General features: G+C 47.2%; 1 protein-coding gene across 1 annotated transcript in view; it reads left to right on the top strand.

The window, feature by feature from the left end:
- The window catches only part of LOC132386446 (C-type lectin domain family 4 member M-like), a 43,887-nt gene that overhangs the window by 19,854 nt on the left and 2,625 nt on the right, over positions 1-21,408 (top strand). The window contains exons 5-8 of the mRNA XM_059958719.1: positions 2,953-3,282; positions 9,119-9,448; positions 11,275-11,420; positions 12,808-12,872. Of these exons, the coding sequence (XP_059814702.1) occupies positions 2,953-3,282; positions 9,119-9,448; positions 11,275-11,420; positions 12,808-12,872 (871 nt within the window). The remainder of the gene's footprint in view (positions 1-2,952; positions 3,283-9,118; positions 9,449-11,274; positions 11,421-12,807; positions 12,873-21,408) is intronic.

Here is a 21,408-nt window from a genome sequence, read left to right as displayed (position 1 = left end):
GAATTATGAAAGTTACCACCCCATAGGTTTTCTTAACTACACTATCTACCTGTGGGGCAACTTTCAGGAATCTGTGAACATGTTCCCACAGAGCCCTCTGCTTCTCCAACTTTCATGTATCCTGCCATTTACTTTATTCTCCTCCTTGGAGTTTGTGCTTACAAAATATCCCTCCTCTCACTTCTCTGGGATGAACTCTATCTGCCACTTCTCAACCCACTTCTGCGTCCTATCAATGTCTCTCCGCAATCTTGGACAGTTCTCTACACGATCTACAACACCACCAACCTTTGTGTCGTCTGCAAACTTCCCAACCCACACTTTTACCTCCACATCCAGGTCGGTATTAAAAATTACAAAAAAGTAGAGGTCCCAGAACAGAACCTCATGGGACAAACCTCGTCACAACCCACCACTCCGAATGTACTCCCATCCACCACGACACTCTGCCTTCTGCAGGCAAGCCAGCTCTGAATCCACCCGGCCAAACCTCGCAGGATCCTATGCCTTCTGATTTTCTGAATAAGCCTACCGTGTGGAACCTTGTCAAATGTCTTACTAAAACCCACGCAGATCACACCCACTGCACTACCATCGTCGTTATGCCTGGTCACCTCCTCAAAGGGCTCTATCAGGCTTTTTAGGCACGATCTGCCCTTCACAACGCCATGCTGACTGCCCATGATCAGACCATCCTGATGAGGTCCTGAATTGTGAGTTTCGACAACTAGGCAGATGTCTGAAGAACAGGAACTCAAGGGTGACGGTCTCAGGATTGCTGACAGTGTTACGTGACAGTGACGTTAAGAATTGGAGGAGATGGCAGTTGAATGTGTGGCTGACGAGCTGGTGCAGGGGGCAAGGATTTAGATTTTTGCATCATTGGAATCCCTTCTGGGGAAGGTGGGACCTGTACAGATTGGATTGGTTGCACCTGAACTCAAGGGGGAAGTATATCCCTTCAGGTAGGTGGTTCGGGAGGGTTTACAATAGTCTGCAAGGAAGATGGGACCCAGAGTGATAGAACAGTGGAAGAAGTACATGGAGTAAAGCCAGATCTAACATATGGAGAGGTTTTCAGGAAAGAGTAGCAGAATAAAGAGTGTAAAGGATGGTGGTGTTGTGGGTAGTACAGAGGATTGTCAAAAAATACAGAGATAAACTGATTGAATGCAGAAGTGTCCTGATAAGTGGCAGACGGAATTCAACCCGGAGAAATGTGAGGCGGTAAACTTTGGAAGGACAATATCCAAGGCAGAGTACAAAGTGAATGGCAGGAGAATTGGTAGTGCGGAGGAGCAGAGGGATCGGGGGTAAATGTTCACGGATCCCTAAAAGTTGCCTGATAGATCGATAGGATACTTCAGAAAGCTTAGAGGGTGTTAGCTTTCAGAAGTCGAGGGATAGATTTTAAGAGTCGCGAGGTAATGGTGCAGCTCTATAAAACTCTGCTTAGGCCACACTTGGAGTACAGTGTCCAATTCTATTCCCCTCACCTTAGGAAGGATGCGGAAGAATTGGAAAGGGTGCTGAGGAGATTTACTAGGACTTATCTTGGTTTAGAGTGTCTGAATTATAATCAGAGATTATGGGAGCTAGGGCTTTATTCTTTGGAGAGAAGGAGGATGAGAGGAGACATGATAGAGTTATACAAGATGTTAAGAGGAATAGATAGAGTGGACAGTCAGCACCTCTTCCCCAGGCCCGCACTGCTCAATGCAAGAGGACGGCTTTAGGGTAAGGGGTTGGAAGTTGAAAGAGGATATTAGAGGAAGGTTTTTTATTTATTCAGAGTGTGGGTCGGGCTTGGAATGCACTGCCTGAGTCAATAGCGGAGTCAGATTCACTGGTGAAATTTAAGAGACTGCTAGACAGGAATGAGGAGGAATTTCTGGTGGGGAGTTATATGGAAGGCAGGGTTTAAGGGTCGGCATAACATTGTGGGCAGAAGGGCCTGATAAAACACGGCCTTTCCCGTAACACAATCGACACGCCAATGCTGTTATAGCAGCAGGCCCTTCAACGAGACACAGATACACTCCTGACCGCGACACTGACACGACCATCGCCGTGACACACACATGGATGTCACACTGACCGTAACGTACCCCCCACGAACAACGACATGCCCCTGATCCTTACTGTTAAACTCCTCAAGCGGACACACCTTACAGTGACACCGATACGCTCCTAACAGTGACACTGATGTACCGTGACACCTTCACGTGATTCGCAATGCACCGTATTGTGAAGAGTCACAAGTCACTGTAAGACCCCTTTTCGAGACAGTATCACCCCTGAACATAAGCCGATGCACCGCTCAATGAGGCAAGTACCCACTCCTCACCCTGACACAGGCAAACGCCTTAATGTGATACAGACACCTAAATTCATAATAACACTGATATATTACTCTCCGTGATACCGACAGACACCTCAGCCTGTCACTCTCACAGACACGGTGGCCATGACATGTCTCTCCCCGTGTCACAGACACACCCCTCTTTGTGAGAACAGCAAACTCCACACCATGGCACAGATACTCCAACCACGGTGACACAACCAGGCCCTCACGCTGACATTTTCCTCACCTTGACAATGAGATACACTTCATTGTGACCCGGTACACCTCTCGCCGGGGAACAGAAACTCCTATCACACTGACACCGACACGTACCTCATAACACCTCGGACATGCCCTGCAACTTACTGACGCAGACCCCCATTGTAATAACAACGAAATCTTCACCGGGACATTGATATACCCCTCAGCGTAACACAGAAAAGCCCCTCAAGGTGGTGCCGACGCCTCTCAATGTGCCACCAGCAAATGCTTCACAGTGTCACCCTTCGCCGAGACACAGACCCAAAACGTTCTGTGACCAGTTTGGTAGCGAGACGCTGACTCACGTGTCACTGCAAACGCTAAACATCCTTCCCCTTCTCTCTCAGTGTCACAGATCCGTCAGTCTCAGATCACATCCGGCCGTAACTTCCAGCTCTTTTGGGAAGAGTATCACGAGATGAACAGGACCCACCGCCAATGTCTACTACAATTCCATGAGTTAAACTCCACCCTAGAATCCAAAATATTGGAGAATTCGCACCTGGATCTCTCCCAGAGAACCTGTCTCAAGAATCTCTCTGCGCTCAACTCTAATCTGACCGATCTTAAACGAATGCACAGCGATCTCCGTCACCAGTTCTCTGAGATGGAAACGAAGTACAGATCTGTCAACGGAACCAAGGCTCAAATCTGTGAATTTTTGACCAGCAGAAGAGGTGAGGCAGCATTCTCCTCTTTCACCCGCTCCTCATCACCGGGCAGGCATGGAGAGAGGAATCGTCACTCTGTGCTTGATATCGGGAGTGTGTGAAGAGATGGTGTAGAGGGTGATTCACTCTGTGTTTGTCCCGGTGTGTGTGTGATGGGACTGCGTGCAGGAAGTTTCACTCTATCACTGAATACAGGAGTGTGTGATGGGACGTTGTGGAGTTGGATTCACTCTGTGTTTGAATCTGGGTGTGTGTGACGGTATCGTGGTGAAACAACTTCAGACTTTGTTTGAAACCCGGACTCAATGATGGGACGGTGCATAGGGAATTTCACTATGTGTCTGACTCCCGGAGTTTCTAATGGGATCGTCGAGAGAAAGCGTCTGGGTCTGACTACGGGAGTGTGTCTTCTAGCATTGCAGAGGCGCCTTCATTCTGTGTGACACCATATGTGTGATTGGATATTGTGGAGGGAGTGTGAACCCGTGCGTGTGCCATGGGAGGGGCTGGGTCTAAGTACGCTTTTTCTGAGAACGCAGGGGGGGTGATAGGACCGTTCAGAGAGAGCTTCACTCGCCAGGAAGTGTGTGATGGGGCGAAGGGAGGGAGATTCACACTGTTTTGAACTCGGGAGTGTGTGATGCAATCGTGTGGAGGCAGCTTCACTCTGTGTCTGATAGTTTGCTCTGTGGTGCGTTGAGTAGCTGTAAAGGAAAACAAAAACACTCTCCCTCTGAGACAGCGGGAGAGTTTAAAAAGCAAACAGATTAACGGAGCGGGTGATGGAGTAGTGGGAGACAGAGTAGGAAGGCTTTGGCTCGACAGGCTTCGGCGAGCAGAGACCGAGGACGAGCTTGCTCCCAGTGAGGTAAGGCCGGGTAAACTCTTTCAATTACTTAGAAGTATGTAATGGAGGCAGCAGTTAGGACAATCGAATGCTCCGTTTGCGGGATGTGGGAGGTCAGGTCGAGCACAATTGTCCCTGATGACTACACCTGTATAAGGTGCATCCAGCTGCAGCTCCTGACAAACCGAGTTAGGGAACTGGAGTTGGATGAACATCTGATCATTCATGAGGGAGAGGCAAAAATTGATAGGACTTTCATGGAGATAGTCACCCCTAAGAGTCACGAGACAGGTAGCTGTGTGACTGTCCGGTGAGGACAAGAGAATAGGCAGGAAAAGCAGAGCACACCGGTGACCGTTCCAAACAACAACAAGTATACCGTTTAGGATGCTGCTCGTGGGGAGGACCTACCAGAAGTTCTGAGTTGTCACGTCGAATGCATCAACACTGGATCCCAGAAGTGAAAGAGGGAAAAGTGGAGAGGAGAAGTGATGGGGGTACAATAGTTAGGGGGACAGATAAGAGGCTCTGTGGGAGAGATCGAGAATCTCGGATGGTCTGTAGCCTCCCTGGTGCCACAGCCCGCGATATCTCGGATCGAGTTCTCAGTATTCTCAAGAGGGAGGGTGAGCAGCCGGATGTCGTGGTCCATGTACGGACCAATAGCGTGGATGTGAAGAAGGAGGAGGGCCTGCAAAGAGAGCTTAGGGAGTTAGGTGCAAAGTTGAAGGGTCTGACCGCCAGGTTTGCAATCTCAAGCTTTCTACCAATTCTACATTCTAGTGAGGCTACAAATAGGAGGATACTGCAGCTAAGTACGTGGCTAAAGAGTTGGTGTAGGTGGGAGGGCTTCATGTTTCTGGGCAATTGGGTCTTGTTTCAGGGACGGGTTGTACCTGAACTGCAAGTGGAATAAATTCCTTGCGGGAAGGCTTGTTCGAGCTGCTCCAAGGGTTTCAAACTAGATTTGCAGGGAGAGTGGAACCAGAGTGTTGGAACAGATAGTGAGGTGGTGGTGGAAAAAAGGCATGCGAGAACTGCAAGGACATTGCATGAAATAAACCAAGATATAACATATAAAGAGGTTTTTAGGAAAAAGAAGCAGAATAAAGTGTGTGAAGGTAGTAAGGTGGAACGGCTGAAGTGTGTGCACTTGAATGCAAGAAACATCAGGAACAAAGGTGATGAACTGAGATCTGGGATACATACTTGGAATTGTGATTTCGTGGCCATGACAGAGATTTGGCTGACACTAGGGCAGGAATGGATTCTAAAGGGGAGGAGGTGTGACCTGACTGATCAGGGATACTATTACAGCTACAGAAAGGGAGGGTAATGCAGCAGGATCCTCTTTTGGGTCAGTATGGGTGGAAGTCAGGAACAGGAAGGGAGTAGTTATTTGGATTATTCTGTATGTCTCCTGGGAGCTGCAGAGATACCGGGGAGCAGATTGGGAGGCAGATTTAGGAAAGATGCAAAAATAACAGTGTTGTTATCATGTGTGACTTTAAATTCCCTAATAATTATTGGCACCTGCTTAATTCCAACGGTTTAGACGGGCAGAGTCCGTTAAGTCCGTTATGATTCCTGTCACAGTATTTTGACAGGCCGACCAGGTAAAATGCCATACTGGATCTAATATTAGGTAACGAACCTGGTCAGGTCACATATTTCTCAGTGGGTGACCATCTGGGGGAGAGTGACAACCTCTCCCTGACCTTTAGCATTATCATGAAGAAGGATAGATTCAGGGAGGGTAGGATTGTTTTTAATTGAGAAGGGCAAATTACGAGACTATAAGACTAGAACAGATAGCGGGTGTGAATTGGGATGATCTTTGTGCAGGGAAATGGACTATGGACATGCGGTCGATGTTTAAGTGTCACTTGCAGGTTGTTAGGGGTAATGTTTTCAAGTTGAGGAAGATAAAGAATGATAAGCAAAAGGAACCATGGGTGACAAGTGAGGTGGAAAATCTAGTCGGGTGGAAGAAGGCAGCATACATGAGGTTTAGGAAGGATCAGATGGGTCTATTGAGGAATGTAGGGGGACAAGAAAGGATCTTAAGAAAGAGCTGAGAATAGCAAGAAGGGGGCATGAGAAGACCTTGGCGCGGAGGTAAAGGAAAACTCCGAGGAATTCTTCAATCATGTGAAGAACACAGGAACGACAAGATAGGACCGATTAGAGATAAAAATAGGATGATGTGCCTGGAGGCTGTGGAATTGAGCGAGGTCCTCAAAGAACACGTCCCTTCGGTATTCACCAAACAGTGGGAAATTGATGACGGTGTGGACAATATGAGTGAGGTTCATGTTTTGGAGCATGTTCATATTATAGGAGAGGATGTTTTGGAACTGTTAACATATATTAGGACGGTTAAATCCCCGGGGCCTGAAGCAAAATTCCCGAGGCATCTCCACAAGGAGACGGAAGAGATTACTGAGCCTCTGGCTAGGATCTTTATGTCCTCGTTGTCCACGTGAATGCCTCCGTTGGATTGGGGGGTGGCGAATGCTGTCCCCTTGTGAAAAAAAGTTAGGTGGGATAGTCAGTGTAATTATCGACCAGTGAGCCTTATATCTGTGGTTGGAAATCTGTTGGAAATTATTCTCAGAGAACGGATCGATGGGCGTTTGCAGAATCATGGTCTGATCAGCGACAGTAAACATGGCTTTGTGAAGTGCAAATAGTGTCTAACAAGCCTGTTAGATTTCGGCGAGGAGGTCACTAGTCATAGAGGTGATGGTAATACGGTTGAAGTGAACTACATGGATTTTAGTGAGGCATTTGATAAGGATCCACACGGTAGGCGTATTGAGAAATTCAGAAGGCATAGGATCCAGGGAAGGTTCGCCTGGTGGATTCAGAATTAGCTTGCCTGCAGGAAGCAGAGTGTCGTGGTGGAGGGAGTAAATTCGGATTGGAGAGTTGTTACTAGTGGTTTCCCATTAGGTTCGGTTCTAGCACCACAACGTTTCCTGGACTTTATTAACCACCTGGGGGTAGAAGGGTGAGTTGGCAAGATTACAGACGACACAAAGGCAGGTGGTGTTGTGGATAGTGTAGAGGATTGTCAAAGATTGCAGAAATATTGATAAGGTGCAGAGATGGGCTGGGAATTAGCAGATGGAGTTCAACCCGGAGAAGTGTGAGGCGGTGCACTTTGGATGGACAAACACCAAGGTAGAGTCAAAAGAAAGTGGCAGGATACTTAGTAGTGTGGAGGAGCACAGGGATCAGGAGGTACATGTCCACAAATCCCTGAAAGTTGCCTCACAGGTAGATAGGGTTGTTAGGAAAGCTTATTCTGTGTTAGCTTTTCTAAGTCATGGGACAGAGTTTAAGCGTTGCGAGGTAATGATGCAGCTCTGCGAAACTCTGGTTAGGTCACACTTGGAGTACAGTGTCCAGTTCTGTCGCCTCACGATAGGAAGGATGTGGACGCGTTGGAAATTGTACAGAGGAGATTTACCGGGATGCTGACTGGTTTAGACTGTATGCTTTATGTTCAGATATTAAAGGAGCTAAGGCTTTACTCTTTGAAGAGAAGGAGGATGAGAGGAGACATGATAGAGGTAGACAAGATTTTAAGAGGAATAGACAGAGCGGACAGCCAGCGCCTCTTCCCCAGGGCATCACTGCTCAATACAAGAGGATATGGCTTTAAGGTAAGGGGTGGGATGTTCAAGGAGACTATTAAAGGAAGGGTTTTTTTTACTCAGAGAGTGGTTGGTGCGTGGAATGTGCTGCCTGAGTCAATGGTGGAGGCAGATAGACTAGTGAAATTTAAGAGCCTACTAGACAAGTATATGTAGGAATTTAAAGTAGGTGTATTTATAGGAGGCAGGGTTTAGGTGTAGGCACAAGATTTTGGGCAGAAAGGCCTGTACTGTACTGAGTTATTCTATGTTCTATAACACGGACAAATCCCTAACCGTTATAAAAAAAAAACACGGCATTTACCGTAACACATTCAGGATTCATGCTGCCACTGACGGTGTAGCACGGTCACGACCTTCAACGAAACACAGATACCCTCCTGACCGCGACACTGACACGACCCTCGCCGTGACACACACCTGCCAGGCACATTGATCGCAACGTTCCCCTCACTGTAATATCGAAATACCCCTGCCGATGTTACTGATAAACTCCTCAATGGGACACCGAAACACACCTCACAGTGACACCGACACGCTCTTCACCGTGACACTGAGGTACCGTACACCGCGACACCTTCACGCTGCACAGTGATCCGCTCCGCCCCGCATCGTGGCAAAGACTCAGAAGTTAGCGTAAGACCCCTCACCGAGACAGTATCACACCGGAACAAAACACCGATGACCCGCTCACTGAGGCAATTACCCACACCTCACCCTGACACAGGGAAACCCCTACCGTGATACCGGCACCTAAATTCACAATGACACCGACGTAGCATTTTCCGTGACAGCGACACACACCTCAGCGTGATCCTCTCTCAAACACCTTGGCCATGACATGTCTCTCGCCATGACACAGACATGTCCCTCTCTGTGAGACCAGCACACCGCACACAAATGCACAGATATTCCACGCACAGTGACTCCACCAGGCCCCTCAGTCTGACATTTCCCTATTTCCTTCACTTTCAGATCGAGATACACTTCATTGTGAACCGGTACAACTCTCGCCGTAGCAAACAAACTCCTATCACAGTGACGTCGACACTTCCGTCACAGCAACGTGAACATACCCTGCACGATACTGACGCAGACCCCCCCCCCATGGTAATAACAACGAAACCGTTCCGGAGACATTGATATACCCCTCAGCTCGACAAAGACACTCATCAATGTGGCCCCGACTCCTCTCACTGTGCCCACAGCATAACCTTCACTGTGACACCCTTCACTGTGACACTGACACCACACTCTCTGTGACCTGTTCGGTAGCGTGACGCTGACACACGTGTCACTGTAAACGCTAAACATCCTTCACCATCTCTCTCAGTAACACAGATTCCTGAGTCTCAGATCCCATGCGACCGAAACTTCCAGCTCTTTTGGGAAGAGTATCACGAGATGAACAGGACCCAGCGCCAATGTCGACTACAAGTTCATGAGTTAAACTCAACCCTTGATTCCACAATATCCGAGAATTCCCTCCTGGACCTCTCCCGGAGAACCTGTCTCAGGAATCTTTCTGAGCTCAACTCTAATCTGTCCGATCTTAAACGAATCAACAGCGATCACCGTCACCAGTTCACTGAGATGGAAAAGAAGTACAGATCTGTCAACGAAACCAAGACTCAAATCTGTGAATTGTTGACCAGCAGAAAAGGTGAGGCATCATCCCCCTCTTTCTCCCGCTCCTCGTCACAGGATAGGCATGGAGAGAGGAGGCGTCACTCTGTGCTTGATATCGGGAGTGTGTGAAGAGCTGTAATGGGGGATAATTCACCTTGTGTTTGACCCGGTGAGTGTGTGATGGGATTGTGTAGAGGAAGGTTCACTCTGTCACTGAATACAGGAGAATCTGATGGGAGGTTGTGTAGTTGGATTCACTCTGTGCATGACCACGGGATTCTCTGATGGGACAGTACCCAGAGAAATTAATTTCAAGTCTGACCCCTGAAGTGTGATATTCAGCGTGGAGAGACAGTTTCACTCTGAATCCGTGAGATTGTGATGGATGGTACAGCGGTGGCTTCACTCTGTGTCCGGCATCTGGAGTGTGTAATGGGATCCTTGAGAGAGACCGTCGGTGTCTGAATCCGGGAGTGTGTGATCGGAAGGTGCAGAGGGATGTTCATTCTATGTAACACTGGAATGTGTGATTGGATATTCTGGAGGGAGTCTGACCCCGTGACTGTGCCATGGGAGGAGGTGGGCGAAACTACGCTTTGTGTGAGAACACAGGGGAATGTGATGGGACGGATCAGAGAGAGCTTCACACTGTGACTCACCAGGAAGTGTGTGATTGGACGTAAGGAGGGAGATTCACACTGTGTTAGACACGGAATTGTGTGATTGGACCGTGTGGAGGTAGCTTCCCTCTGTGTCTGACAATTTGCTCTGTGGTGTGTTGAGAAGCAGTAGAGTGACAATCACTCTCCCTCTGAGACAGCGGGGGAGTTTAAAAAGCGAGCAGATTGAAAGCGGGGAGGTATTTTCTTCGGCAGTTTGAACGGGGCACGACTGGGCATGCGCGTGGAAGTCGGACTCTGAGACAACGGGGGAGGTTTATCAGCGAACAGATTAACGGCGAGGGAAAGAGAACAGGCAGGAAGAGCAGAGTACAGCTGTGGCCGATCCAATCAATAACAAGTATACCGTTTTGCACACTGTTGGTGAGGACGTAGTGGTCAGGTCTCTGGAACCGAGACTGGACCCTCAGCTCAGAACGGGAAGTAGGGAAAGGAGGAGAGGAGTAGTGATAGGGGATTCAACACTTATTGGGGGTAGATAAGGGTTTCCGTAGGAGAGTTCGAGAATCTCGAATGGTCTGTTGCCTCGCTGGTGTCAGACTGCGCGATATCTCGGGTCAAGTTCTCAGTATTCTCACGAGGGAGGGTGAGCAGCCAAATGTCGTGCAGGGACCAATGACGTGGATGTGAAGAAGGAGACTTTTGGGAGTCAGGTGTAAAAGTGAAGAACAGGTTGGATGGCGCGGAAAGAGCTTCTCCTTTGCTGTCCCCTGTGGTGTGTGATCTCACCGGGTAGAAGGAAAACCATGCTTTGCCTGACCACGGGAGGGTATAATGGGACCGTGAGACAACAGCTTGTTTCTTTGTCAACCCCCAAGTGTGTCTAACGTGACGTTGTGAATGGAAAGCAACATTTTGTCGGCCCAATCAGGAAGTTTATGATTGAATGGTCTGCAGGGACCTTCACTCCATAACTGACTTCTGGATCTTGTAACGGGACGGTGCCGAGGTATTTGCATTGCGTATCTGATGTCGGGATATGTGATGGGACGGTGCGGAGGGAGGTTCACTCTGTCCCTGGCTGCAGCTGTGTGTCACAGAACAGTGCGACAGCAGCGACACCTGCTGTCTGAATCCAGGAAGAGACTTTGTGGTGGGAGTTTGACTTTTTCCTGATACAAATTGTTGCAGTGGCTGATATGGCGGGATATTCACTGTATTCTTTTTTTTTCCTGATTAGGAGAGCTCACGTGTCCTCAGAACTGGATCGGAAACGGAGATCGGTGTTATTTCATATCATCCTTGGAGAAACCTTATGATGGAGCGAGGGAACATTGTTCAAACTTTGATGCAAGGCTCCTGGAAATAAATTCAAACGAGGAAGAGGTATGTGACTCCCGGGGACTAACATAGATTGAATCGGTCCACACCGGGGTCAGACACAGAGTGAATCTCCCTCCACACTGTCCCATCACACACTCCCGGGGACAGACACAGAGTGAATCTCCCCCCACACCGTCCCATCACACCCTCCCGTGGTCAGACGCAGAGTGAATCTCCCCCCACACCGTCCCATCCCACCCTCCCGTGGTCAGACGCAGAGTGAATCTCCCTCCACACCGTCCCATCTCACACTCCCGGGGTCAGACACAGAGTGAATCTCCCCCCACACCGTCCCATCACACACTCCCGGGGTCAGACACACAGTGAAACTCCCACCAGAAGCAGAATCAGAATCACGTTTATTATCACCTGCATGTGATGTGAAATGTGTTACTTCAGCAGCAGCAGTTCAATGCAATACATGATATAACAGAAGAAGACAAAATAACAATTAAAATTTAAAAAAAACATAATAAAAAATAAAGAAGTAAATCATCCACTGATATTGAATAGATTATTTAAAATGTAAAAATAAAACAAAAACGGTGTACTTTATAAAAAGTGAAGTAGTGTTCAAAGCTTCAAAGTCCATTAAGGAATCGGCTGGCTGAGGGGAAGAAGCTGTTCCTAAAACTTTGAGTGTAGCCTCTCCATACCTGAGAGTGATGCAGCCTGTAAGAATGTAAACTTAGTCTGCAACGTCCCATCGCACGTTCCTGGAAGCATCACCGGGTGACCCCATCTCTTCACATTTTCCCGTGATGAGGTATGGAGAGAGCCTGAATGTTACCCTCTGGTTCGACCAGCGTGCGTTTCTCTGGGGGTTGGGCAGGGGTGTGCGTCGATAATGCCTCCGGCCCGGTCAAACTGAGAAATCTCGTTTGTGTGATGTGTTGCCCGGTTACAAATCAATCCCACGAAATAACGAACAGATCACCAGTTGCAATTAAACGATTGGGCTTTATGATTCTTCATTTGACTCCAGGGTCAGTACAGAAAACAATTTTGAAAAAGGGCCCATTTTAACGGAACAGTCTATTCCGCTCCTTGGAGCTGACTGTTTTCCCGTCCGTCCGTTCTCCATCGATTTCCCGCTGGCGTGGTCAGCTCCCGACCCCATTTCAAGTCCGCTCAGGACTGCAGTCTACGGTTACCCCGTTCTGGCATCTTCTCTCTCCATCTTCTGCCGAGCAAAAGCCCGCGAGTCCCTTGCTCTCGGGTTCACAGGATAGAAAACCCCTCCCATCAGGGGACGGCATGCATACCAAAGCCCCCGTTATCTCTCGTCATAACACAAACACACTGCAGCTACAGAGAAACCATTGCATTAGCAGTGAAACATTTCCCAGGGCGTTGAATGCAAATTAATCGAATGAATTTAATTTCATAGGAATTTGTTTCCATCTCTGTCGGAGAAGAATCCGGAACTTACTGGATTGGAAAATGTGGTGACGGGTGAGTTTTGGACTGTTACAGGTCGGTGGTGTGGGAGGGACACGAGGCCGTGGGGAGAGAGTCGGTTAGTGGGATTAGTTTTCAGACCAATACGAAGCTGTGACCCAGTAAGATAAGTTTGGAGTCTGACAGAGGGCCATGGGGAGAGAGTGGGGCAGTGCGATTGTTTTGGAGTCTGATACAGGGCGGTCAGAAGAGTGGGACAGTGGGATTAGCTTGTGGACTGATACATGGCTGCTGGAAGAGAGTGGGGGAACTGACTCGGGATTGCAGTGGAGAGCGCAGTAGTGGGATTCGTACTGCCATGGATGCGGGGCTGTGAAGAGAGCGCGGTATCATGGGATTTTTTTCAGCGGCTGACAGGGGTCTGTGGTGACAGCGTAGATTACTGGGATTAGTTTGGCGACGATCTCCAGTTGCCTGCTGGATCTATTTTGTCTCTTTTGAAATTGTCTCAACCCATTTCATAGGAATGTGGCCTCTTATGTTCTGTACGCGATGTTCTATGGATCGCCCAACTGCAGTAAGTGTGACTCATACAGTTACATTTACAATTGCAAAAGGAAACACAGATTCATCTGCGAGAAATCGGCATATTTATACCCGGATATTCCTGAAGAGATCCAAGCTCTCTGTCAACAGCCTGTCGGGCCGACTTCAGTCAAGTGACTTCATCCCACTTCTCCCCATTCAATCTACCTCACCCTCAGTCCCCTATCCTTTCAAGCCCACCCACCCTCTCATCCCTTCCTTCCTACCCTAGTCTCCTCCTCTACTCATATCCCCATTCTCCCTCACTGCTCTACCTCTCCCCATCTGGTGCACACCACCTCTCTCTGCCCTGCTCCCCCCATTTGCTCCCCCTTGCTACTCCTTTTCCTTTTTCCACTCCTCTCCAGTTCATTCCCTTTCCACCCCTCCTCTCCCCCTAGGGCCCTATTCTCTGCCTCCCCTTTCTCCGTTTTCTCCACACACATTTACCTCAATTATGTGCACTCTGGCTCTCCATTTCCTGATCCAGGGGAAAAGACTGTGCACATTCACCCTATCTGTCCCTCTCCTGGATTCCTACCCACGCTCCTTTACGCTCTTTCCAGCTCAGCGGCATCTTTCCTGCAGGAGTGCGACAAGAACTGAACATTGCCTTATAAAGCGCGGCCTCACGAACGTCGTATACAAGTTCAGCGTGACCTCAGCACGCTGCAAATTATAAAATTAACGTAAATTGGGATAATTAATAAATAATGCAAAAAATGTGAATACCAAGGGAGTTTTTAAGTTTTCAGGGAGCGTTCGCTATCTGATGGCGCATGGGAAGCAACTGCCTGTAAATTGTTGAGTTTACTGGCTCCTGTACCCCATCCCCGATGGTACCGATGAGCACAGGGCATTTCACGGCGGGAGGGGTTCCTCGCTGATGGATGTGGTCTTCCCGGGTATCCCTTCTTGAACATGTCCTCGATGGAGGGGAGGTTTGTGTCCGTGATGGGGTTGGCTGAGTCTAGAACCCTCTGCAGACTCTGGCGACCCTCTGCGCTGCAGCCTCCACTCCAGGCGGCGATGCGACAAGCCAGAGCGCTCCTTGTCGTACTTCCTGCGAAATCTGCGTCTCTTTAATGAGAGACCAAATCTCTCGAACTCCAAACGCTGCAATCCCTTCTGCACCGAGAGAGATATGGAGGGTAGTGAAGGCAAGTGCAGACTATGGTCTGAAATACAGTTCGACTCAGATTCGAAATAAACAAGATGACAGTGAAGAAATCGAAAGACAAAATCACAAACAACAGTAAAGGATTTGGATCTCCTACGGTTTTGCACTGAGTGCTCGGCTCAAGGCCTTCACCGACAGACATTCCATGAAGCAATGCTGGCAGGTAATAATTGTCAGTCTGAGCCTTAAATAGAACGTGACAGCTAATCACTCTCCGGGGTATGGGAATGCCGAAGCAGGGATGCCTGCCTCTATTCAGTCGGAAGCATGACATCCTCTTCGTGTTTGAATGAATGTGTTATCTCCACCGAGATGGATTCAACATTCTGCTCCTTAGATCTTACAGTATATTGTCTCTCACTATCGCTCTATCGCATCCTTAATTAAGAGCGCTAACCCAACTCCTTGAACTTTCTGCTTAACTTTTACATGTTACTTGATATCCTTGGATATTTACTTCCCAATGCTCTCCACCCTGGAACAAAGTCTCTATAATGGCTACTAAAACATTCCGTTTTAAACTGACTTCTGCCACAAGTTCATTGCCTTTATCTGGAAAACTAGGGTCATTCAGATAAACTGCCTTGACATTGTTTTTAAAATCATGTCATCTTTCTCTCTTTACACTTGACGTTTCTTCGCTTCACTTCACTCCACTCTTACTTTCCTCTTTTTTATTTCTTGATTTTACTTCATCTTTATCCACACTTCTTACTTTTACTGTATCCATACTCCGCCAATCTATTGAACACATCCCCTCTTAATGTGACTCTCAAGGATCCATCCCGGATCAGGTGTAGCCCGTCCCTTTGGAACAGCTCCCTCTTTCCCCAATACTGGTGCCAATTTCCCATTAGATCAAAGCAACTTCTCTGACACCAAACCTTGAGCCACGCGTTGAACTCTCTAATCTTCTGTACCATAAGCCAATATCACGTGGCTGAGGCTGTAAGCAGGAAAATACCACCTTTTTTTTGGTTTAGCTTAAAAAAAAACAAACAAAAAAAAATCCGTAGCTGCTTAATTTCCTCAGCAGAAACATTTATCTGGATCTACCGATGTGCTGCACATACACAATCATTTTGTTTCCACCGCCGCAAGCTGCAAGGAATTCCTCAAATCTCCGCCTTTCTGCAGGAAATTCCTCCGAACATACGCTCTAAATTCTCATCGCTGCATGCTGCGGCTTTCCCCGCAGGCCTTAGTCTCTCTTTCAAATCACTCTATCGAGGACTTTCAACATTTGATAGGCTTCAATGACGTCATCACTCATTCATCAGAATCCCAGAGAGGACAGGCCCAGATTCATTCAACGCTCCTCGATCCAGGAATCATTTTCGAGAAACTCCATTTCACCCTTCACAACGTCCACACATCCTTCCCTACATAAGGGAACGAAATCTGCTCATAATACCCCAGATTAGGCTACCGAATAACGACTTAAAATTAAATGATTCTCTTTATATTTCAGTCCTCTGGAAAGCAATGCGACCGTTGTATTTGCCTTCCTCACCAACGACTCCACCAATAAATTATCCTTGAGGAAATCCTACACAAGCACTCCCAAATCCTTTTTCACTTGTCTGCTTTGTTCAGATTGTTCGCTTTTCTCTCCATTTCGAAAATAGTCCGCACGTTTATTTATTCACCTGAATTGCAAGACCATACAATTCCCGGCACTGTATTTCATCAGCCATTTATTTGCCCATTTCCACAATCTGTCTCAGCCCTTTTGTAGCCCCTCTACTACTTGAACCCTACCTGTGGATGGCAAATGTTACGGCCGATCTGCCCTGACTGTGGTTTCCCGATGAAGAAGTCAAACATTCGGTTGCACAGGGAGATACACTGACCCAGGATTTGGAGCTTGTTGATTATAACTGAGGAAATGATTGTGCTGAACGCTGAGCTGTTGCCGATCAACCGCAGCCTGATGGAGATATTCCAATTCTCCAGACGGACCGAGGCCACTGGGTAGCAGGACAGTCAAGCCACTACAGACCTCTTGTGGACAGAGACAAGGTCAGCGGGGTCAACGTGTTGACTGTGCACAGATGCTAACATCCAGGGAATTTTCAAATAATTCGAGAGGCTTTCCGGGTGATAGATTGAACGTACAGAGAGGTAGTTACACGCAGGGTGCAGGGCACAAGAAACTATAGCTCGCACGAGAGGGCACTGTTTTAATGTGCCTGGAAGCAGTTACAGTTGTCACTGTTTTTTTTTCTTTGTTTACGCAGAGTGCGTGGATTTGGCTGCCGGCGCTAGTGGCTGTGCCGGATACGACAGGGTTTCTTAAGAGACTCCTGGAAAGGGGATGGAGCCTCGAAAATATAGTGTTATGGGTTATCATTGGTGAATTCCACGATAAGAGCATTTTCGACAATGCTTTGTGGGCCGATGTGCCTCTATTGCGCTGTTTGTTGATCGGAAATGTTGTGACCGAGCTACACTGTGGTTTCCCAATGGGAAGTCAAACATTCTGTTGCAGAGGGAGGTACACTGCCCCGGATGTGGAGCTTGTTGATAAGAACTGAGGAAATGATTGTGCTGAACTCTGAGCTGTTGTCAATAAACAGCAGCCCGATGTGGGTATGGCAGTTGTTCAGATTGTCCAAGGTCCAATGGAAAGCAAGTCAGATCGTGTTCCACTTGGCTAACAATGGCATGGCTAGGATGATTGACTAGAGGGATAAGGGTTAAAGGGCAGGATCTCCAGGGTAGTGAACTCAGTATTGAGACCCGAGCACCGTGCTCTCCGGGCCAGAGCCCGTGCGATTATACAGTTTACACTCATGGGTGTCAAATAGTTCCAGAGGGATGGGACCAGAGTGCCAAAACAGTTATTGGAGAGGTTGGAGAGGCTGTGGAGACGGATGGTGATAGGAACTCACACACAGGTGGTAATCAGATGGTGGATATCAGTGCAAATATTATACTGGGCTGCACACATTTCAATGCAGAAGGATCGGCATTGGCTGAAAATAGTGCTGAGGATGAGGTAAGTGGTTTTACAAACCGAGGCAATTTGTACTAAGGAGAGGCTGTTGAGGGGGAGACATCGCAGTCAATCTTCTGAGATGCATGGTAAATTGTGGACACCATCGAAAAGGATGAATGCAGGACTGAAGGCATTAATGTGCGGAGTATAATGGATGAAGTGGTGTTTCCGTGGGAAGAGGCAAAGAGTGGGAATGAACGGAGACTTATTTAGTTTTACTGCCGGTGACTCTGCAGGGGCTCTGACAGGAATATTTCAAATATCATTAGAAATGGGGATGGTGTCGGATTAGCGAATTGCTCATCTGGTTCCATTGTTTAATAAGGGTTCCAAGAGTAAACCTAGCAATTATCGGCCTGTAGGTTTGTCGTCAGTGGTGGGTAAATCAGTGGAAAGTATCCTTTTTGATGGCATATATAATGATCTGAATGGACAGCGTCTGATTAGGAACAGTCAAAATGGATCTGTGCGCGAAACGTCATGTTTGACAAAAACTATTGAATTGTTTTGAAGAGCTTGCAAGGAACGTTGACGTGGGTTAAGCAGTGGATGTTGTCTATATTGACTTCATTAAGGCCTCTGACAAGGTTCCACACGGAAGCTAATTTAGGAAGGTTCAATCGTTAGGTATTAATGTAGAAGTAGTAAATGGATTCAATAATGGCTGGATGGGAGATGCCAGAGTGTAATTTTGGATAACTGTTTGTCAGGTTGGAGGCCGGCGTCTAGTGGTATACCTCAGGGATCTGTACTTGGTCCAATGTTGTTTGTCATATACATTAATGATCTGGATGATGGGATGGTAAATTGGATTAGTAAATATGCAAAAGATATTAAGATAGGAGGCGCAGTGTATAATGAAATCGGTTTTCCAATCTTGCAGAAAGACTTAGGCAAGTTAGAAGAGTGATCTGCAAGATGGCAAATGGAGTTTAATGTTCATAAGGGTGAGGTGCTACTTTTTAGTAGGACTAATCAAAATAAGTCATACATGGTGAATGGTGGGGCATTGGGGAATGCAGTAGAACAGAGCTATCTAGGAATAATTGTGTACAGTTCCCTGAAGGTGGAATCGCAAGTGGAGAGGGTGGTGAAGAAATCTTTTGGTATGTTGGCCTTTATATATCAGAGTATTGAGTATAGGAGTTTGGATGTAATGTTAAAATTGTACAAGGCTTTGATGAGGCCAAATTTGTAGTATTGTGTACAGTTCTGGTCACTAGAATGTTACCTGGGTTTCAGCATGTATGTTACAGAGAAATGTTGAGCAAGTTATGTTTTTATTCTCTGGAGCGTAGAAGGTTGAAGGGGTGGGGGAGGACATGATAGAGGTATTTAGCGTTATGAGGGGTATAGATAGAGGACGTGGATAGGCTTTTTCCATTGAGAGTAGGAGATATTCAAACAAGAGGACATGAGATGAGAGGAAGGGGGCAAACGTTTACGGTAAAGAGGGGGGAACTTCTTTACTCAGAGTGTGGTAGCTGTATGGAACGAGCTTCCAGTAGAAAGGGTAGAGGCAGATTAGATTTAGTCATTAAACAAATGGATGGGTATATGGTCTGGAATGGAATGGAGGGTTATGGGCTGAGTGCAGGTAGGTGCAACTAGGTGAGAGTCAGCGTTCGGTTCGGACTAGAATGGCCGCGATGGCTTATTTCCGTGCTGTAATTGTTGCATGTTATTTGGTTAGTAAATCTCCTCCACTGTATGTGTTTGGTTATAAAATCCCCTATGCAGCTTCACTGTGACTTCAACACTGTTTGTTGATCGAAAATATTGTGACCGATCTACAATGACTGTGGTTCCCCATGAGGAAGTCAAACATCCTGTTGCAGAGGGAGATGCTCTGTCCCGGATCTGGAGCTCGTTGATAAGAACTGAGGAAATGTTTGCGCTGAACTCTGAGCTGTTGTCATTAAACCACATCCTGACGAAGGTATTGCAATTGTTCAGATGGTCCAACGCCCAGTGGGGAGCATGTCAGATCGTGATCCATTTGACTACACATGGCATGGGTGGGACAAGAAACGAGGGGGTACAGGGAGTTAGATTAAAGGGCAGGACCTTCAAGGTAGTGATGAAACCCAAGTCACGTGCTAGTCAGTTAATAACCAGAAAGTTTATACATTTCACACTCATGGGTGCCAACCAGTTCCAGAGGGATTGGAGCCAGAGTGGCAGAACAGTGACTGGAGAGATCGTGGTCGGGACGGCCAGAGAGAGCGATGTCCCAGTGGTTTGCTGTTCGGCAGTAAGTCTGCCTCTTGACTCAGAAGGGGTGGGAAAAAAGAGACAAGCTGTAGTGATCGGGGATTCGTTCGTTAGTGGAACAGACAGGAGGTTCGCTGTGCCAGAATGCGACTCTTGGATGGTGAGTTGCTTCCAACATGTCAAGGTCCGGTTTTTCTCACAACGAAAACTCAGCATTCGTAAGTGATATGGACAAAAGCCAGAAGTCTGTTCACTGAAGAGGTGTGATTAAAATCGTTCTGAATTTTCTGAGCGAGAAGCATAAGTCACATATATCAGTATCACAAAGGGATGGGGATAACGGCTGTGATGCAGGCAGTGCACAGAAGGCAGAATTTCCTTGTAATTGTAAATAATGTGCTGGATAGAGATGTCCCACAGAAGAGGAAGCTTTTAAGTGGCTGATGTGGGCAACCGTGGCTGACAAAGAAAGTTAAGGACTGTAGTTAAGCCATGGGAAGGTAATCTCAGGTGGCAAAGTGAGTGGGAAGATGGATGATTTGAAATCTTTTAAAATCCAACAAAAGGCAAGTAAAATTCTATAAAATTGAAATAAAAACGTAATATAATGGCAAAGTACCCAATCATATAAACCAGGATACTATTTGTTTTTCAGTTCTACTATGGCTAATAGTAAGCTCAGAGTTAATCTTGAGTCACAGCAAAGTAATGGTGAGGTATTAATGGGTGAGAAAAATGGTAGATGAACTTAATTTATACTTTGCATATGTCTTCACAGTGGAGGAAACTAGTAGTGTGCCAGAGACCAATACGTTTCAGGGAGTAGGAGTGAGTGTCTTTGCGATTACAGAGGGCAATGTGCAAGAAATTTCAAAGATACTGCGTGGATAAGTCTCCTGGAACAGACAACCCACATCTCTGTGTCCAGAGAGAAGTTACCAAAGGAAAACGGATGCATTGGTTACAATCTTCAAAGTTACCTAATTCCCGGAGGGCTGGAAGATTTCAAATGTCACTCCACTCTTTGAGAAGGAAGGCAGGCTAAAGTACTGAAATGATTGGCCAGTCAGCCCATCCTCAGTTGTTGAGAAAGTGTCGGAGTCTATTTTTAAGGGAGAACTTTCGGGGTCCCTGGAGAGGAATGATAAAATAAGTCAAAGTCAGCATGGTTTTTGCTGAGGGAAATCTTGCCGGACAAATCTACTGGAATAACTAGAGGAAGGAACAAACCGAGTGGATACTGGAGAGTCAATGGATGTCACTGTGAGTATCTGTGACTGCGAATCTTCCCGGACAAGCCTGTTAGAGTTCTCAGAGGAAGTAACAAACCAAGTGGACACAGGAGAGACAGTGGATGTCATTGTGAGTGTCTGTGAGTGTGAATCCTGCCCTACAAGACTGTTAGAGTTCTCAGAGGGAGTAACAAACCGAGTGGACACTGAAGAGGCGGTTGATGTCACTTTCTTGTATTTTCAGATGGCATTTAACAAGGCGCCACACATGAGGTTACTGAACAAGAGAAAATTCGATGGCGTTGCTGGAGAGATTCTGGCATTGCTCGCGGAATGGCTGACCGATAGGAGGCAGAGAGTGGGAACAAAATGGTTTCT

The sequence above is a fragment of the Hypanus sabinus genome, unplaced genomic scaffold (assembly GCF_030144855.1).
Source record: "Hypanus sabinus isolate sHypSab1 unplaced genomic scaffold, sHypSab1.hap1 scaffold_1164, whole genome shotgun sequence".
Lineage (NCBI taxonomy): Eukaryota > Metazoa > Chordata > Chondrichthyes > Myliobatiformes > Dasyatidae > Hypanus > Hypanus sabinus.
Note: the sequence above shows the minus strand (reverse complement) of the source record. Positions and strands in the feature narration are given on the sequence as shown.